Genomic DNA, 16,750 nt, shown 5'->3' with positions numbered 1-16,750 from the left:
GAAGCAAGGCAACTTCCAAGTATTTAAAGCACTTGCAGAGTTTGAGTTCCATAAACTCTGCAGAATCACTTTTCTGTATAGGTGGGAAATCCTATGTCAATCAAGTTTTGTGGAAGTTCCTTTTTTATTATTATTAAAGACACGATTTGGGGTTCAATACAAAACACATTTTCTAAGGGAGTGAGCCAAAAATCAGGAGAGAACTTTAAAGCTTTTTAAATGGCACCTACAGAATCTGTCTGGAAAACCCACTCAGAGAGATACGACTTCCTCCCTGCTTACTATGCTGTTGCAAGCTAAGTCGACAAAGCACTTCCCAGTTAAGTTTAAGTAGAGATCTTTTTTTTCCAAGAAAAAATACCTCAAAAACCATAACCACAAGAATGTTTTGAAAAAGCTGCAATACTACAGTTCTTTTAAGGAAGTGTCTTAATATGGTGAAATAGGGATGGGCTTTCAAGCTTGGAGTATCTAAGATCTTGATGATGAAATCCATTCTTTAGAATGAACAGATGGGAGGAAGCGAAAGCAAACTATTATTTTCCGTTCCCTGCTTACCAGATCTACTACAAGGGCTTTGGCAATGTGTGAACTTTACAGTAATTTTGCTTAGCTTCTCTTAGGACCCATCAATACATATGCAGGATTAACTAAGCAGGTAGAGAAAAATTCTCACCCCAACCCAAGAATCATGACTTAAGCAAAATAAGTTATTTGCACGGTTCCAAGTTTCAGAATAGCAGAACACCCATCATCATTTTTCTAACTATTATCATCACCAAAGCATATTTAAATACTTAAAATAATATCCTAGTAATAGCAAATGAATTAAGAGGCTTCTCACATACTTAAAAAAAGAGGTTACACCTCCATGTGGTTAGAAGCAGGTTGTGAGGTTGTTACTCCAAATAACCAAAGTTGCAATCCTAATCCCATTTACTGGAGAGTCAGCCTTATTGAATTCAACGGGACCTATTTCTGAGCAGGCACAGTTAGGACTGTACTGTAAATCACCATCAACAAAACCTAGGATCCATTGTGTACATCCTGAGCAAAGTAACTTGGCTTTAATGGAGTACTGGTTCACAAGGAAAGAAAAGTCTCTGTTCAAAACATTACAACCAGAACACAGTGTCTTGATCACAAAATCTAAATATGGCAAAGTTGCCGGAACAGAAGGACTTCTTCTGAACAGAGGATAATTATGGCTTCATTCAAGTTAGCCATTTAAAATCCTTTAAAGCTAGTTCACAAAATGGGGGTGGGTGGGTTCTGAATTAGTACAGTACAGAAAGCTGAACTGTTTGTCAAATTTAGAATGCCAGTTTGTTTTAAGATGCCTGAGCCACAACACAGGTAAGTGAAAGAGCTAAGACTTAAGTCTACATATACAAGAAGGAAGAAGAGGAATAATCACTAGTGCCAATTAAAAATTGCCTCCAAGTGACCACAATAAGCATATTTATGTTTATTTTCCCTTTTAGCACAACTGGGATATGGAAAACGGAAGTGGACTCATGCAGCAATAAGCACTTAAAACAATATTTGCGTCAAAAATGAGTTTTTTCCTATAAATCTTCGACAATTTGGAAATTTTGAGTTTGTCTGCTTAGGCCCAAGGTTATCTAAAGCTGATACCAGGTAATATATTAATATTGTATCTTCTCATTTATTAACTCACATTAAGTGTTTGATTCCAGTGGTATAACCTCCAGAGCCAAATTTTTACCCTTATTTTTGTTGCACACAGGGCCAAGGCTTCAACTGACATTTCCTTCTGACATCAGTTGCACCTGCTATCAAATAACTACTCACCTTCAACCCCTATTCCACTGTGAATACCCCCAAACACACCACCTGTCAAGAGAACTGCACAGTCATAACTGCATCCAATTATGCAATCCTTTGCTCAGGTACCAAAACAGTTTGCAGCATCCACAATTCAGTTAGCCAAAGAACATACTGGCGTAACGGAGCTGGCAAGCAAGCAAGCTGTAAAGAATCGAAGGAGGCACGACCAATACACAGTATTTAGGAACGCACTCGTTGCCATGGACCCTTGACATATCACCTCTCACTGGTGGTTTGCAATGAAATATCCAGTCCCTCTGCCACCTAGGTTCTTAGTCAGTACACCAATCCCCTTAGTGGCGAGGCCATTTTGCACTCAAGTATCTAAATTACATTGGGAATTACCTTTTACGCTCTCTCAAGCTAACTATATTCGCTTTATCAGCAAGCACATTAAGAGATATTGATGTTGATACTATACACACACTCACAAGAGTAGTAATTACAGCTATGAGGGGTTTTTGCTACCTATTCGGAGATAGAGATCTAAGTGAACAGAGCTGAAATGTGCTCTATTAAATAACACAGTTTTAGTGCAGCAAATGGGGACCAGCACTGGGGCGATTTCCCCACCCCGCCACACAAATCAATAAGGTACAGAGGAGGTTGTTTTGGTGTCAAAGCAGCCTGTATTTGTCAGCGCCTTAAGGACTGAATGGAAGAAGCTTAATGCGCACTACCTCGGGGAAACAACCTAAAGGCCAGATAAGAATTCAAGTTGAGGGTCCACGCAAAACCCGCCTCATGCATAAGGGGCCGCCCACCTGCTTGGAAAAGCTTAACATGCAATTTGTACCAACACACACACACACACACACACACACACCTGCATGCAAAACATTTCAGTGCTGTACAAAGACATCTCAGCAAGAAGAACCATAAGCGTCAACAACAGATCACTTGCTTTCTTAATTGACTGTGTGTTTACTATTTTCTTCACCAATCACATTTTAGCAACTTTAAAATTAAGTGAATTAATTGAAGCTTCCACATGCACGCACCCTGCCTTCCCCACCCCCCAATCTTGGTCTCAACGCTTGTGTATTCCTATTTAGGAATGCATGGCTTCTTATGACCGAAAATGGAAGAGCTTGTAGGACTATGACACATTCTATTTTTTTAAATAAAAAAATCACATAAAAATTAAGACAAAATGTTCCTTCCTCTACTATGAAGGGGCTGCATCATGAAATTATCTGCTCAGGACCATTTCTCTTAACATGAGCATTTAAAAAAACAAACCACACAATGAGGGTGCTTTTAACTGAACTACGAAGATGAATTCCCCCCAGACAGAAGCAGCTATGTTATGTTTACTATCTGGAACACACACCATGAAAAAAGGGCTTTTAGTCCAACAGCTCAAAAGAAACCATTTAAAAAGGAATCCCCATGAATATAAAAAGAACGTGCAATCTTATTTTATTTTGCTGGCTACTAAGAATGTTGTTCAGATGTTTCATTAAGGATGGGAAAGTTAACACAGGTAAAGTATAAAACAAAACTTTTACACCAACATCTTAAAAATTACGCCTGGCATGAAATTCTTTCAAGACATTAAATCGCACTTGTTCAACTGTCTACTGTACTTCTAATTCTATTGCCAAACATGCATGCACAAACCTACGCAGCCATTTAAAATTTGGTAATCGCTCTTCCCGCATTCTATCCCCAAAGCAAATTTGTGGCCAATGTTTAAATTCGGGGAGGGGGAGGGCTTTCTGGGGTTCCCCTCTGCTCCCTTTGTGTGTGGCGGGAAAGGTCAAGCAACAATTGCAAAAATCCATTTATACCCAGAATTTTCACCAGGTAGTAAAGAAACAAAACAAAGAGCAACATGACCTCTGTATCTAGTAACCTTACCACAGCAGGTCCAAAGCGCTTTTATGTCCAACCAGCACCCTTTCAACACTTTTTAAAGAAGTGTATTAATAATGGATCACTCTTAAGACAAAGGAGGTGCATCCCTTTCATTCAAGAACATTTTATCACCAAAATAACTGCAGGGTAAACAACAAATCCAGCCGCCAGCTTTGATTTGGGAGCACATTTTTTCCTCGTTTGTTTTTATAGATTCACACATTGTAGTGGCAAAGCTTATAACGCATGCCTCTTTCCCCACTCTCAAACAACGCATTTCTCTGCACCCAGGCAGTAGGAGACAGAGGGATGCAGAGTTAAAATGGTTGCATTGAAGCAATAGCCGCCGCCCCCCCCCCCCGCAACTCGACACATACACACACTCTCGCTCCTCTTGAAATAAGCAAACTGAATAAACCACATTTGGGGGTGGGGGTAAAGAAGGAAAGGAAGAATAGCCCCTTAGCTATTCAAACAGACCATTATCCGTGATAGTTCCAGAGTTATAATTAATTGCAAGTTGGACTTATTTACAACCCAACTCTCTCCCCCCACCCCACTTGGGTCCCTCTTAGAACCCAAGCGGGCGGGCAGGCAGAGGGTTGGGGGGGAATTCGAAATTAAGCCTTAATCGGGACTTTTAAAAAAATATTATCCCAAGCAACCAAGACAGACGCTGATCTCAAAAAGATGCGGGAAGGGGGGGGTGGCGGGCCGGCGAGAAACACGCACGCACACAATCCAGACATCTTTGTCCACACACTGGAGACTTTAACCATTTGCAGAGCGATGCGCACCAGCAGAAAGGCGCGCGCACAAGGAACCACGTTTTCGCAACGCAGGAACTTGGGGCACGTTTAGACACAAAAGAAAACAAGAAGCAGGCGGGGAACGGGGAGAAGAAAACACCGCCAGCATCCCTCTCTCTGTTCTCCCGATCTTCTCGATTGCTCAGACTGCTGCCGGACCCACAGCATTCCCCACACCAATCCTTTCGCCCCCAGGTCGAGAGAAAAGCATCTTTACAACTGCGTTGTTGTTTTTTACGCAGCACTGCTCTCGCAACCATTCATCTTTCCCCATTTTTTGGTCGGGGGGGCCGGAGACTCAAAGCATCACTCACTAGGAATACAACATCAATCGAAATGAGATTTATTTTCCCCACAAATATTATTCGAATGGTGAGTGCATTATTTCGAACGCATTATTCTCAGCCTAAAATGGTTAGCGCTGGCAGCGTATTAAGAAGGCATCACCAGTCTCTCTTCTGAGATTTTAAAATGTTTGCTTTGATGCGTAGCAGATACACACACACGTGTGTGTATGTGTGTACACACATACACATAAACACACATACTCACACACAATATGTATATCTGGGAGGTTATATAGGCCTGGAATAAACATCCTAACAAAAGGGAAAAATGCTTGCTTTTTTCTAAAAATGGGAAGAATATGTATTCTGCATTTAATAAACTAGAAATCACACCAACAAATGGAGGGATGAGGAGGGGTTGTTGATTTAAACACCCGTTTTCAGGGCCAATTTCAACAGCACACCCGAGCATTTAAAATCACCCACTTTCTCTCGTTGCCACCGCAATGCGAGGCACAGGTCTACACACACCCTAATTAAACCCCCAACAACACCCATTAAATTGAAGGGAATCCCCCACGCTCCCCAAAACAACAATACTCACTTTTTCCATTTGCTGGCCACAGGCAAAATGCAGTCAAGATAATCAGAAGTCCCCCAAATAAGGTCAGAGACCCTCCTCCGGCGCCTGACTTCATTCCTCTTTTTTGTTATTATTATTTTGGAGCAAAACGGCCTTTTCTTGATATATATACACAAAAACCCAACAGTTTTAAGTCTTCAGTTCTCCTCTCCTCCCCACGAAAAATAATGGGGAGGGGGAATCCAAGCCTCCCCTTCCTTCAAAAATTCAGGGGAGGGGGGGGGGAAATAAGGAATTTTGAAAGGTGAAAAATAAGAGATGTTTTGGAGCCAAGGGGTTTTTTCCTCTCTTCTTCCCCCTCCTTAGGAAGGAAATTGTTCTGTCCCCCTCTGAATGAGAAACCAAGACGGGGGAAGGGGAGGCAGGGGGAAAAAGCCTGTTTTGGTGCCTGCAAAATAAGGGAACAGACTTCCCCCGCTTTTCCCCCCTCCTGAGACAACTTCTTCCTCCTCCAAAGTACTCCGAGAGGCTGGAGAAAGGTCGCGGCGCTCAGCGTCGCCTGCAGTCACCCAGAAGTAGCAAACATATACCACTTTGGAGCAAACAGTCCGCATCTTCGACCTCCATCTTTTCTTTTGCTCCCCTTCTCTCTCTCTCTCTCTTTTTCCCTCCCTCCCTTTCTCTAAATAAAAACACAGAAGAGGCTGGGAGCTGCGTGCGTGCCTGGGCTTTCCGATAAACAAATGGAGAGATCCGCAGATCGAAGGAGAGAAACGAGGGGAGAAAATATTTCCAGCGTCCCCCTCCCCACACACAATTTTTTCCTTTAAAAAAAAAACTCCCGAATTTAAGAGAGCGGAAATCAAGCTTCCCAAACAAACAGCCTTCCCCCCCCCTTCCCCTTTTGCAAGAAATCTGAGGCTCCCTTAAAGGGATCTCCCAAAATCACCACCACCCCCTTTTTCTTTTTTTTTAAAGCGTTTGACTTGGAGAGAGACAAAATGCGGAATCAAAATGAATGGAAGGAGGCAGAGTGGCTTCCCCCACTCCACCTCTTCCCTCTCCCTCCCCCCCTCCAGGCGCCTTCCCCAAAAACGGGGGAAAGAATAGAGAAGTCCCAGCAGGCAGAAAATGCAGGCAGCGAAAGGCGGCCGAGGTCGTTTCTTCCTCAGCACTCCATCCCCGGGAGCTGCTGTTTGGCCATTGCAACAAGGGAAGAAAAGAAGGAAATCCAAGCAAAACAAACAAAAATCCAAGCGGCCTTTTCTTTTTGTCTCTTGCTTTTTTAGGAATATATATATATTATTTCATTCCATTCCCAATCTCTTCCTCTCCTGTCCACCCAAAGCAAAAGCTACAATTTGCAAAAAGGAGGGAGTTGTAAAAACGCCAGACGATGGTTTTGGTGCTGTCTTGCTTGGGATCCGTTGGGGCTGAAGAGGAGGCGGAGGGAGAAGGATCCAGTCGCTGAAGGTCAAAGCTTTGCAGCAAAGCAAGCAAACAAACAAAACGAGAAAACCACCCGACTCTCGCTCTCCTCTCCTGGAGCTCCTTTTCCTGGGCTTGGCAGAGGAAGGAGGGGGCGGTGGGCGAGCGTGTTGTCCAGCCCTGCGCTCGCTTTCTCCGCAGGAATCCGCCTCCCCGTTGCAGAGGTTGGCCTTTGCACAGCGTCTCCTCCCGCTGCTGCCGCCGCCGCCGCCACTGCGGAGCGAAAAAAGGAGGAGCGCCAGATGGGTCTTCCCTTGCTTTGCTTCTCCTGCCGCTGGATTCACAAGATTTTTTTTTTTTTGATTGATTGATTGAAGGGTCTTGTTGGCTTTGCGCAAAAACACACCCTCCTCAAAGAAGGGGCCGCGCGAGGCTGAGAAACGATGCAGCCGGCTCTCAAAAGCAGGATCCCGGTTGCTGTGCGGGCTTTTGTGTGTGTGTGTGTGTGCTCGGTTATTATGGCACAGGGACCATAGCTAGGGAAATCTGCTCGCGAACGAGAGAGAGGGAGGGAGGATTACAGAGGCGCCCTCGGGGTCGCAAAGCAACGGAGGAGGTGGAGGCGGACTGCGCTACCACAACAACGGCAACAACAACCCGCCCCCCCGCAACACACACACACACACACCCGAGGGGAAAAAGGAGAGGGAGGGGGAAGAGGCCCAAGCGGCGCGCGCGCGCAACAGCAATTTGCAGAAGCAACCAGCGCGTCCGCAAGGCCCGGGCAGGCGCGTGGTAAAAGCAGGAGCCGCTCAAATCCAGGACCGGAGCCGCGTTTGGCGGCGCAGGGAGGAGGAGCGCGCGCTGGTGGTGGTCAAAGGCGGCGGCGGCGGCGGCGGCGGCTGCAGATCCTTGCAACGAGGCAAGCCGGGAGGAAGGCAAAGCTAATGGCAAAAAGCGAGAAGGGGAAAGGGAGAGAAACGGGGGGGGGGAGAGAAGCACGGTTAATAAGCCCGCCCAGGAGAAGCTGCGCGCAGGCGCTCCTAGCCGCAGTTGCATTAGAAGCGCACTCACACGCTTCTCTCAAAAAGTGTGCCTGCTCCTCCTCTCGAGTCGGAAGTAAGCCTTTCTAGATGCAACGCAAAAGGTTTGCAACGGAGCTGCTTTGACTGCGCAGGGGGCGTGGTTGAGGTGGCAAGGCGCGCGCAGATGTGATCCTACGCATGGTCTTGCTCAGTGAAATGCCAACTGGGCTTCGTCGGCGGGGCGTGCTTTCCAATCATTTATAACTGCTTGGAACTTGGAAGTATTTCTTTTGCAACGCAAGCGGTATATAAATTTTAGGGTGTGTGTGTGTGAAGGAAACTTGAGGACAAGCAGGGAGGTCCTGACTGCAAGAGCAGCGCTCCCCACTTGTGATTCTTTGCAACTGGTCTTCAGAGGCAATCCTAAACCAAAAGGACAGATCCAATGGTCTGTCTTAGCATGAGAACATGAAGAGGAGCCCTGCTGGATCCGGCCAAGGACCCATCTAGCCTAGCAACCTGTCCTCACATTGGCCAAGGACAACCAGGACCTGAGAGAGACTGTGATCCCCAGCAACTGGTATTCATGGCTCTGAATATCTATTACATAATACGTTATCTGCTGGATTTTTAGTTTGGTTTGGTTTGCTTAATTATTCCAGATCTCCCTGGGTGAACTGGATGTCCTTGTAGCCAAGGTTAGCTTGCCAGGAGGTCAATTGGTTGGCATTGGCTATGGGCAGATGTGGGACGCGGGTGGCGCTGTGGTCTAAACCACTGAGCCTAGGGCTTGTTGATCGAAGATCGGCGGTTTAAATCTCCACAACGGGGTGAGCTCCCGTTGCTTGGTCCCAGCTCCTGCCAACCTAGCAGTTCGAAAGCATGCCAAACGGCGTTTCCGTGCACTGCTCTGGTTTCGCCATGTTGGCCACATGACCCGGAAAAACTGTCTGCAGACAAACATCAGTTCCCTCGGCCAGTAAAGCGAGATGAGCGCTGCAACCCCAGAGTCGTTCACGACTGGACTTAACTGTCAGGGGTCCTTTACCTTTTTATGGGCAGATGTAAAGGGCCAGGAAGAAACAGCATGGGAGCCAAGAGACTCTTTCTCAAGTATTTATGTATTGCAAAAGTCCTAAATTTCCCTGCCTCTTCACACACTCCAAATGGTTCAAAACTCTCAACACAAAATGTTTGGCCTAACGTGGATTTCAACAAAATGCAGTTTACATAATATTGTTCTTATTTTGGGCTTGGAAGCATCATATCTGTAGCAAATGCAATTCAGTTTTATACTATATCAAAAGTTGGATACACTTGTACACCACTTAATAGGAAGAAAACCCTTTCCCCTCTTTTCTTTCTTTCTTTTTTTTAACCTGTCAGTATCTCAGTAGCACAGGGCAGCTGGAAAGCGTTAAGGGCAATCCTCATAGGCTTGCCAACTTTTTCTCTCTGTCCCTGTGCCTTTACTAACAGCCTTTACTGACACAGAATTTTAGTGAGGGAAGCTTTCCAGACAGTTTTGTATCTATCACTGGAAAAGTGTCACCTCTTTAATTTAGGCATGCCAGACGTTTGTGCGTGTGTGTGCGTGTTTAAGGAAGAGCAGAGACAGTGAAAAAGTTGGCAACTCAACCAAATTTGTGCTGAGCAATCCTGAGGCTGGAAAAGAATTGTGGCTCCATTGTAGAGCATCTGCTTTGCATGCAGAAGATCCCAGGATCAATCCCATCATCTCCAGGTAGAGCTAGGAATGTTCGCATTCTGCAATCCTAGGGAGCCCCTTCCAGTCACATACTCTGTGTAGACAATTCTGAGCCAGTAGGATTGGTAGCCTAAAAGCTAGCTTCCTTTTTCTCTAACCCAACCTGTGTGTTCAGGAATGCTTCCTGTTGTTTGTCCATGGGATCTAAAACAGAGCTTCTGAATATGGAGGCCTTATTAAAATCGGAGCCAATCACAGTTTTTATTTGGATCCTGCCTGTCATCCAAAGACCTTAAGGTCACACACACACCATTTTATCCTCACAACAGCCCTGTGAGGGAGGCTAGGCAGAGGGAGAGAATGACTGGTCCAAGGTCACCAAACCATCTTCATGGTTTAGTGGGGATTTAATCCTGGGTTTCCCAACTCTTCCTCCAGCATTCTTGAGTTTGTCTAACCCTTTTTTGAAAGGCATTTAAAGTAGTGATCCTCACCACATCTTGTGACATTGCTGCTAAGATGCTAGCCAGCACCACATGTGCCTGAATTCTGTGCATACTATTAGTAGTAGTAGTTGTCGTCTTTATATCCTATCTTTCTCCCAAGCGGGGATTCAAGGTGGCTTACAACATTTAAGAAACATTATGAAATACAGAGTAATCAAAGCAAACTAGTTAAAAGCAATAATTAAAATGCATCAGAACACATTTGGTACCATTAACTTTGCTGTTAATCCTATTTCCCCTGTTGCTTCTACCCTTGTCACTAACATCCTGCTCACCTTCCGGGTGGAAAACTTGACTCTTAAGAACAATTTCAGAGCTGCAGCACCTGACATTCTGCACAGATACGCTGCAAACCACTTGAGTGACGATCACAGACCACAGTTTGGGAACCCCTGAGCTAGCCAATTTTGATCAACTAGAAAGATGTCCCAGATTAATTACAGCACAATCCTAACCATGTCTACTCAGAAGTATGTCCTATTGAATTTAATGGGACTTTAACATCTAGGTAAGTGATAGTGTCCCATGCTAGTCCTACTTAGAGTAGATCTGCTGGAATTAGTGGATGTAGCTATTGATTTCAGTGGCTCTAAGTAGAGTACAGCCCTAAATCAGCATATGTTTTCCAAATTTTTAAGAAGGAATACCTGTGAGATGGTGCCTTTTTCAGCAAAAAATGCATGCACTATTTTTGTTTCTGGAGAATTACTGTTTTTTTCATTAAAAAAAGTTGATTGATTCTGTATGCACAATCAGCTACAATTCATTTGATTAGTTAGCTACAATCAAATGAGAGCCCCCCAAAAAGGTGTTTCAACAATCGCAATTTGCAATTGCACATTCAGAGCAAAGGGTTGTCTCCAGTTTTACTCAGAGTAGGCTCACTGAAATGAAGGGACCTAATGTAGCCAAGTCCATTAATTCCAATGGGTCTAAGTATGACTAACGTTGGGTATGACCCAAAGCTATCAAATGCAACACAGAAAACAGTTTGTACTTGCAACGTCAGTCTCACAACGATATGAAATGCAGCAATCCTCCCTTAACGGGCTGAGCAATCTCAGTTGTTGACTAGGAGGAATGCAGAAGATGCTTCATTTGGACTGAAAGTTTGCACCGAAAGCCCCCTTGATCCTTCCATTGGATCAGGAAGGTGGAATCTGCCACAGGTTTGTGGTGGTGTTCACCAATGCATTCACCAATGCATACCTAGAAAAATGGAAAATGCAACAAAAATATACATCCCAAGTTGCAAATCAGTGAATCATAACTTCATTTTGTATTAAGATTGGGGGTGGGGAATGTTCCACAGGAATTTTGCCAGAACAGTTAGGGGGTCCTCCAGCTTCTCGAAACAGACCACATGATTGTTTTTATATTTAAAAAAAGACCAGTTATACCGTATAGTTTAAAATGCTGATTAGGCCTACTATAACCATCTTAGCTGATTTCCATTTGCTGTAGGGAACTAGGCAAATATTAGCATGTTGTGAAGGACAGCTTTTAAAAGCATTTCAGACTTGATAGTCATCAAGGTGACATCAGGTTTTCCCTGCATAGTCCTGCGTTCTGTGTGTTTTTCTACATTTTGTATGACTGCATCTTTGAGAAATGGATTACTCATATAGGTGCAACGCTAGCCAGATGGAATACTGGTCCCAATATGAGAGAGAAGGGAAGAAGGCTGGTCATTGTAAGGGGCTCAAGAACAGCAAATTAAAACCAACCTGGACACGAAAGTGAGCAAAGTTCTGTGTGGATCTTGTTAAACCTCATAAAGCATTCATTTAGAGGGGAAAGTGCACTTAAAGTAATAACCCACAAAGTATTTATTCAAAAGGGAATTCCCTCCCTCCCATGTTCATGGTGAATGTACGACAGTGTTAAATCATGGTGGCCTTGTTAACAGATGAAATGATCATGGAAATCATAGAATCATAAGTGTTGGAAGGGACTAAAAGGATCATCTATTTGATTGATAAATCATTTGCCTTTCAAACAATTAAGCGATTGGGTTTAATTATATTTTCTGGTGACCAACGCCTACCTATTGGGAGGAAATGGAAGAAAGTATACAATTTCAAAAGTAAAAGAATGAAAATCCTCCTTTAGGGTTATTCACATCCATTTATTTCAGCAGATGTATAGTACTCCTCCAAGTATAAAACGTTGCCTATCTCCCATATATATTTTTAAAATTCTTCATTGTAAAAGATACCAGAACCTAAAAGAATCAACCAGAGCACTCTTTATTTGTGTTTTACAACCCTGTCCTATAATCTAGATACACCAACAGTGGCTCACAATAAGGATGAAAAACATAATAAAATGTTTTTTTTATGCAGTCTTTCAGTTTAAATTAGCAGCTCTATGTTATATGCAAGCAGACAGAATTTGTCAGTTCCTCAAGTGCAAAACTAAATAACTGGTTCAGAACATTTTCTGAGCTCTTCGTATACACTTGTGAGGCTTAAGAAGTCTATTGCATTTTGTAGATGGGAGAGAGATTGAACTTCTATGGATCAATAGCAGAGGCAGCAAGTGTCAATTCCCTCAAAAGTTGATAGTTCTAATCTAGCATTCATTCAGCGTAACTATTATTTTTTGTTAAAAATAGTTAATATAAATACAGTAGATGTAAATAATCCCCCAATCTTTCTAACTGGCAATTTCATAGGGAGCTCCCCAAATTAACACATCTACAGATTCACACAATCGTGGATATATATTTTGAGATCACCCATCTTACATAATTCCATGTTTGCTCTGTCCTCCAGAGCAATTAACATCTGGTGGCTAGAATGACCTTCCATAACCCATGATATTTTGCATGCTCTTCTAGGATAACAGTCAGTGGCTGAACACTTGTACCAAATCCACTGTATACACCCCAGATAACAACAAATGGCATAGAAGACTACACTTGGGGAATGGGTGAGTGCAGACCAGCTTTACCCAATCTGATGTTCTCCAGATGTTGGACTCCCAACTCCCATGAGCCCAAATCAACATGGATGGGCAGTGTTCATGGTTGGAATTGTAGCCCAACAACATCTGAGGACTCAAAATTGAACACTGTTACACCCGCTAGCACAGTCTCTTATAATATCAGCCAGATCTTGAGGGAAAACTCAAAAGGAGAACATGATGGAGATAGACTTGTCCTGTTATTTCCCACAGTATCTGGTAATCTGGTGACCATTTAGCTGCTGGGATAAGCTCAAGGTGCCGTGTGGAGGGGGGGGGGAGAGAAACACACAGAGTACGCATGCGCATTCAACTGCCTAACAGCGTCTAAGTCACCCAGGACATCACAGCTGCAGAGATGACAAGAGTCATTCCATTGTCTGGAGAGGTCACTTCCTGGCTCACACAGAGAAGCCATTTTCAATGGAGCCCAATGATAGCAGTATTGAGGCAGCACCGGGTGTTGAAAGTTTGCGTCCATAACCATTTTGTGCCTGGGACAACTGTCCCTGTGGGCCCCCCACACGCTATGTCACTGGATGCTCAAAATCCCCTCAAAAACAACAGAGAAAACACCCACACACCCCTCAAAAATAAAAATGCAAGGCAAAAAAACCAAAAACTCCCAGCCCCAATACTTGGAGAGACTGGATAACTTTGCTCCGTTGCCTTGCTAAGCTTAACACCATCACAATCTCCTACAGCAGAGTGTTCCACAGGAATCATTTTTCATCAATAAGGACGGCCTGGGAAAGTTTGTACTGATGGCTAACAATATAGTAAGTTTTGAGAAGGTTAATTTAGTGACTATTGAAAATTGCCTGCTTATCCAGATTCACTATATTTAGCTCTCTCTTTTTTAACCAAAAAAATGTTTCCCACGCTAAATTGACTTTGTGGGGAAACCCAACTTTTAAAATTGGGGGAAAGATGCTGTTACAGAAAAATTGGATGGAAGTGGGAATACTGACTTTGGATAAACTGAGAGATGATTAAGAAGAATTTTTAGCATACATTGTGTATGAGATAAATATCAGCTATCAGATGTAACCCAGTGGCAATACCTACAGCTTCAACATTTGTTAAAAACTTTGGATCAGCAGCATTTTCAGCTTCTAAGACAGCTGAGGTACTAGAACTTGTACTAGAACTAAAAAAACACCTGTGATAATTTTTATATTTATTATCATTTGATATGCAGATGTTATAAAATGAATGGAACAAAGAATTTGAGGTTCCTATATTGCCTTGACAATGGGAGAGTGTTTTAACTTCTATAACAAGGGTGCTGGTGAACCTTGAATTACAACTTGCATAACAGAAAATTGTATTTATTGGACCCCGCTACATTTGTTTGAAAAAGGAATATAGTAAGATAGCGTTTCACTGGAGATAGGGACCCAGGTGGCGCTGTGGTTAAACCACTGAGCCTAAGGCTTGCTGATCAGAAGGTCGGCGGTTCGAATCCCTGTGACGGGGTGAGCTCCCGTTGCTTGGTCCCAGCTCCTGCCAACTTAGCAGTTCGAAAGCATGTCAAAATGCAAGTAGATAAATTGGAACCGCTACAGCGGGAAGGTAAAAGGCGTTTCCATGTGCTGCTCTGGTTTGCCAGAAGCGGCTTTGTCATGCTGGCCACATGACCTGGAAGCTATACGCCGGCTCCCTCGGCCAATAATGCGAGATGAGCGCGCAACCCCAGAGTCGGTCACGACTGGACCTAATGGTCAGGGGTCCCTTTACCTTTTTAAGATAGCGTTTCACTGGAGATGTAGCAAGGATATTGTTTCTTTAAAACAAAAGTTTTTACAATGTTCTATACTTAGTACATTTTGGAGAAAAATAATGGATTATATAAATATGACTGTGGGAAAAGCTAAAAAATTTCAGAGGATAATATTCTTTTGAACTACATACCTAACTACATGGAATTTGACAACTGGACAATGTGAATGGATACTAATGCACGGATAATTATAATGAAATTTGAACTAATTTAAACAAAATAATCTAGGTTAAAAAATTTAATTGTTAACAATTGCTATAGTGATATACTATTTTCTTTTTCTTATTTTTTTCTTAACTTTCTTCTTCTTAAAAATAGCACCTTTCAAGTAAAGAATAAATAAATAATATAATATAATATAATATTAGACCACCAAGGAAGACCTTTTCATCCAAACATGCTTGGCTTATTCTGTTGAAAATATGCTTCACACTGTTCAGCCTCTTAATGAATTTTCATTGTAGTGTTTGAATATAAATTAAAATTTTATTATAATAAACAATGCTGGTGTTGTTGGGTTTTTTATAATATATATATATGCATCCCTCCCAATCATCTCTGTTTGCAAAATGTTTCACTGTTTCTTTTTGAGGATAATTTGTGTCTTGTTTATCAGAATAGTTCAGGGGCAGAATCAGGCTGGAATGCAGGGGGGGTTTTCAGCAGGAACTCACTGGAACTCAGTTCCAGCAGCTCCCAAGTGGGTGCCATTGCCATTCTAAGAGAAAGAGGGAGGTGTTTGTGGTGAGTTCCGGCACCTCTTCCTCTAGGAAAAAAATAGGTGTAATGGGTTTTGAGTGGGATTAGGGCAGAGGTAGGCAGTTCAGAGAAGGAGCCACAGGAACCTGGTGGACTCTGAATATCTGGTCCAATGCCTCCCTTATGACAGGTTGCCACTGGGAATGACACAGGTAAGGGGATCGGCACTGGTAGCCCCCCCCCAAAAAAATATGTTACTACTGGTTTCTCGGGTTTCTCATTTCCCTTAAATTCAGTTCAACATGTAGATTCTTTTTTGTTTTGTTTTCTTTCTTATATTTTTTAAAGCCCTCATGAAAATTTGTTGGTGTTGTTTTAGTGTGCATTTCCCTCCCTAATAAACACATTTTTGCAATGTTTCCCAGTCTACACATTTTCACTAGCGATTTCTGCTATTTTTATTTGTCACATTTTAGTCTGCTATTATTGTTACTTATTAGTCACATTCAAGTACCTTAAAGCAACTTACAAAGTAAAACAAAAATGTCCTTGTCAATTGATTTACATACCACATTTTCCACAATTAAATATGTGCTCAAAGTGGCTCACACAGAAATCCCAGTATAATAATACAATAACTACATGCTTAATACATATATCTCTGCAATGTAACACAAAAAAATTAATAACCAACAATTAACCGTTCATTTAACATGTACAAACATTTAAGTAAGCATGCTGCTTACTAATAGGTCAAGTCAAAGTATCCATAGCAAAGACATTAAAATCAGATAAAATAGAATGCATTTTTTAATGTTACCTCCACTAGTATATGCATTGCTATGAATGCTTTTCCCTAACCAACATTTTCAGTTGAGGAGAACTGTGTTGCAAAATTCAGAACTGTGTGAATTTTCAAGGATAGGTCTGTGTTTTGGTTTGCACATTGTTCTGGGAAGTGTGAATGGAGCAATGTTGCATGAAAATGCCAACAGGACCAAATTTCTGTCCCAAGCCTATTCACATGGACCAGAGGCTAGAGGGGTGGTAGTAAACAGGTAGGTAGCTTGAGATCAGATCGGACAACAACATCAGAGAGCCAAGGGTCTCGTTATAGAAAGACTAGAAATCAAATACCGAACCGCAGAAGCAAAGCAAAGCAAAGTATCTGCATAGTTACCGAATGAGATAAGTTGCTCAGAATGCTGGACCAGCCTAGAAGAAAGGCCAAGTGGCATTCCATT

General features: G+C 42.7%; 1 protein-coding gene across 1 annotated transcript in view; it reads right to left on the bottom strand.

Moving 5' to 3' along the window:
- Positions 1-7,346, bottom strand: part of IGF1R (insulin like growth factor 1 receptor) — a 186,776-nt gene extending 179,430 nt beyond the window's left edge. The window contains exon 1 of the mRNA XM_035131059.3: positions 5,412-7,346. Within this exon, the coding sequence (XP_034986950.2) occupies positions 5,412-5,505 (94 nt within the window). The 5' untranslated portion in view covers positions 5,506-7,346. The remainder of the gene's footprint in view (positions 1-5,411) is intronic.
- Between the last annotated feature and the right edge of the window lie 9,404 nt (positions 7,347-16,750).

This window comes from Zootoca vivipara, chromosome 13 (assembly GCF_965207765.1).
Source record: "Zootoca vivipara chromosome 13, rZooViv2.hap1.1, whole genome shotgun sequence".
NCBI lineage: Eukaryota > Metazoa > Chordata > Lepidosauria > Squamata > Lacertidae > Zootoca > Zootoca vivipara.
This window is presented reverse-complemented; position numbering and strand designations above follow the sequence as displayed.